This window comes from Mandrillus leucophaeus, unplaced genomic scaffold (assembly GCF_000951045.1).
Source record: "Mandrillus leucophaeus isolate KB7577 unplaced genomic scaffold, Mleu.le_1.0 Scaffold11, whole genome shotgun sequence".
Lineage (NCBI taxonomy): Eukaryota > Metazoa > Chordata > Mammalia > Primates > Cercopithecidae > Mandrillus > Mandrillus leucophaeus.
In genome coordinates this window covers 2704732-2708748 of record NW_012099209.1, presented here as the reverse complement: position 1 = coordinate 2708748, position 4017 = coordinate 2704732, and the positions used below count along the sequence as shown (strand labels likewise).

Below are 4017 nucleotides of genomic sequence, written 5' to 3'. Positions count from 1 at the left end.
TGCAGTGGCGCAATCTCGGCTCACTGCAACCTCCGCCTCCCGGGTTCATGCCATACTCCTGCCTCAGCCTCCCGAGTAGCTGGGAGTACAGGTGCCCACCACCACGCCTGACTTTTTTTTTTTTTTTGTATTTTTAGTAGAGACGGGGTTTTACCGTGTTATCCAGGACGGTCTCGATCTCCTGACCTTGTGATCCACCCGCCTTGGCCTCCCAAAGTGCTGGGATTACAGGCGTGAGCCACCGTGCCCGGCCCAGTGAGGGTTTTTGAAACAGTTTATGTTCTGGTAGGGGACACTGTCTGTTAAGATGTGACTGTGGCCGGACGCGGTGGCTCACACCTGTAATCCCAGCACTTTGAGAGGCCGAGGCGCAGAGATCACGAGGTCAGTAGTTCGAGACCAGCCTGGCCAATATGGTGAACCCCCGTCTCTACTAAAAATACAAAAATTAGCTGGGTATGGTGGCATGCGCCTGTAGTCCCAGCTACTTGGGAGGCTGAGGCAGGAGAATCTCCTGAACCTGGAAGGCGGAGGTTGGAGTGAGTTGAGATTGCACCACTGCACTCCAGCCTGGGCAGCAGAGCGAGACTGTCTCAAAAAAAAAAAAAAAATGTTGTGAATGTGCGTGTCCCTCTGTCTCACAGTGCCCCCCATAGGCTGCTCCTCCTCCCTGTTGACCAGCCTGGCCCTATACGGGTGAGTGCAGCCCTGCTGTCAGGACTCCACTGAACAGACCCCAGAGGTGTGAGTGCTGGCCCTGGGTATTCTGAAAGCACGGCTTTCTGGGTTAATTTGACAGATCAGATTTTGAGAGAGAAGATCAGAGTGATGTTGTTATGAAGCACTTTTGGGGGAAGGATTTGAGGCACTGTTGAGCTTGCTCGGCTGACCGTGTTCCCAAGGATGCCAGGGCATCATTGTTCAGGACAATGCAGGGAGCAGCATGCTAGACCCTGCCCACATCTCTGCATCGGGAATAGAGGGGAGCCTGCTCTCCCCAGGGCTGTGGGCACAGCCACGCCTGCCAGAGGAGAGCTTGACCAGGCCTAAGGCTGGGGTGCCACTTGCACCAGGGTCTTCACAGCAGCTGCCGAAAGTGGCTCTGACATCTTTATTGACTTTAGAAAAACAAAAATGGCAGCCGCGCGGGGCCAGCATAGGACTCTGAAGAGCAGACTTGGGAGTGACTGCCTCTTGCAGTTCAGGGACCCCCAGTTTAACATCAGAAGGATTTATAAACAGTCCCCACCTCAGGCTGGGCAGGGTGGCTCTGGCCTATAATCCCAGCACTTTGGGAAGCTGAGGTGGGGGGGTCCTTTGGGCCCATGAGTTTGAGACCAGCCTGGGCAGCATAGTGAGACCCCACGTCTACAAATAATAAAAAAAAAATTAGCCAGGCATGGTGGTGCGGAGGTCCCAGTAGCTGTGGTCCCAGCTACTCCAGAGGCTGAGGTGGGAGGATTGCTTGAGCCCAGGAGTTTGGAGCTACAGTGAGCCATGATTGTGCTACTACACTCCAGCCTGAGTGACAGAGCGCGATCCTGTCTCAAGAAACAATCCTCCCCACCTCTCCCCGATCTTCCCGCACAAACACACTGCCTACCAGAGTTATCAGGTGATTTTGCTGTCCAGGATTTAGGTCGCCTGTGATAAAGTCAGTTAAGGCTCTAACACAGTTCTGCTGCCTGCACCTCCCACTTCTAAGGCTGTGTGCCCTGCAGGTGCCAGCCGTGGGCAGCAGGTGGCGCTCTTGGCCACCCAGGGTCCCCAAGGAGCAAGCTGGCCTTTGCTGTGGTTGGTGTGGTGCCTGCCTCCAGCACTCTCTATGGTCTCAAACCTTTGGGCACCCGCTCAGCAGCACTGGCTTAGGACACGGCAGTGCCCTCTCTGTTCCCTAACACTTGGATTCTTGTTGCAGGCAAGAAGGTTCAGTTTCGGAAACCGGCCCCAGGTGCGACAGACGCAGTGCCCTCCCGCAAGCGGGCAACCCCCATTAACTTGGCGAGTGCCATCAGGAAGAGCAGTGCCAGTGGCATGAGCGGGGGCAGTGGGGTATCCCAGAGGCCCTTCCGTGACCGAGTGCTACACCTCCTTGCGCTAAGGCCCTACCGCAAGGCCGAGCTGCTGTTGCGGCTGCAGAAGGACGGCCTGACACAGGCGGACAAGGACGCGCTAGATGGCCTCCTCCAGCAGGTGCGTGCCGCCCTGATGTCATGTCTTTACCAGTGGTCTCCGCAGATGGTCTTATGCAGGTGGAATGGGCCAGAGCATGGAGACGGGGATTGGGGCTGGCAGGGAAGAGCCCTTTCTGGGTTCAGAACCTGCCTGAGAGCTGGGACCTCCTGGATTAGAACAAGCTTAGGGGGCCATGGGTGCATCTCTGGGCATGGCCCTGACTGTCCAGGGTTGAGAGGTGGGCTCAGCATGGAGCCCAGGCCCTCCTTCACTGTCTGCTGACACGTGGGCCCTGGGGCCTGGCACAGTGGATCCAGGCTTCGGCTGCAGACGATTTGTGGACTCAAGGCCTGGGGAAGGAACCTACATGTGCCTGGCACAGCCTGAAGGGCCTCAGTGTGAATCAGCTGCCTGCTGCCCTCCACCTGCACCTCCAGGCGAGGGCTTCACATCTCGGACCATAAGGCTTCCGTCTGTGACCTGCAGTGCCCCTCCCTGGGGTTGGAGGCTAGGCCATCTGGAACGTGGTGCTGGCGAGTGGAGCCTGCTGTTGAGAAACACCCCGGGCATTGGAGCAGGTGTGCCTTCCGCCCCGTCACCCATGGAGGTTCCTGAGGCTCCACCCTGGCTTCCTGGGGTCCCTGGGAAGGGGAGTGACTCACACTGGCTTCAGAACATCAGCCAGGCTGTGCAGACACAGCCCTGAGGTGAGCTGAGGATGGGTCTCCTCGGATCGCGGCTATGGTTGAGGGGGAGGCACCGCTGAGCCTCTTGCACCTCTTAGGATGATGGAAGTGGGATGTTTGGGGTCACATCCAGCACCTCAGGAACACAGGTGATTCCTGCAGCAGAAAGCATACACTGTGGCATGCTGGGATAGCAGCTGTATAAAGGACGTTCTTCCATGTTTGTGGAGCTCCTCGTAGGCGTCCTGCTCGGGTGCGTGCCTGGTGGGACTGTGCTGCACATTCCTTGGGAGGATGTCAACCCAGCCCTCGTCCACCCACATCCTGCTCCTGGGGCAGGGCTGGCATGGTGCCAGCAGGAGTTGCTGAAGGGAGCTTGATGGATTTACCAGGTGTGGAACCTTCATTGACCTGGCCAGGAGGTGCCTGTGCTGGGGCCTGGCTTCTCCAGGTAACTTTGGTTCAGCACCTCCTGGGAGCAGGCCTGGCCAGCGTCTGCAGGCAGAGTGTCCCTTCCCGTGCCACTGTGACTTCCCCTGGACAGCTTGTCTTCTTCTTGCTTCTGTATTCATTATGCAGCTGCTTCCCCACAAGCAGCTATGGGGGTCAGCAGAACACTGTTGGCTTGCAGAAGAGGAGGGGGATGTGCCTCACCCACACTGGTCATTTCCAGCCCCTCACAGGCCCGCGGACACCCTGAGGAACAGCAGCGACAAAATTGCACCCCTCAAAGGTGCTTGGCCCTCCCTGTGGAAAAATCTAGAGTAGAGATGGAAGGTGACCACCTCTAGGACTGGCTAGGCCCCAGGGAAACCCGCAGGCCTGTCCTTCAAGGGGAGGAGTGTTGACGGCTGAGTAATGTTTAGCAAAGCCCGTTGACCAGCCATAAAAATATTCAGCCTTTGATCTACTAATCTGGCTTCTGGGAATCCCGTTGAAGGAAACTGTTGCCAACCTGAAAAGAACTGCACACAGTAATGTCTGTTTATGCTACAGAGAAACTGGCAGCAGTTTGAGGGTGGAATATTACTCAACTGTTAAAAATGCTCCCCATAGGCCGGGCGCAGTGGCTCACGCCTGTAATCCCAGCACTTTGGGAGGCCGAGGCGGGAGGATCACGAGGTCAGAAGATCGAGACCACCCTGGCTAACACGGT

General features: G+C 57.0%; 1 protein-coding gene across 1 annotated transcript in view; it reads left to right on the top strand.

Annotated features, from left to right (window-relative positions):
• ELL (elongation factor RNA polymerase II) overlaps window positions 1–4017 on the top strand; it is a 52656-nt gene that overhangs the window by 14881 nt on the left and 33758 nt on the right. Inside the window, exon 5 of the mRNA XM_011991284.1 lies at window positions 1919–2193. Within this exon, the coding sequence (XP_011846674.1) occupies window positions 1919–2193 (275 nt within the window). The remainder of the gene's footprint in view (window positions 1–1918; window positions 2194–4017) is intronic.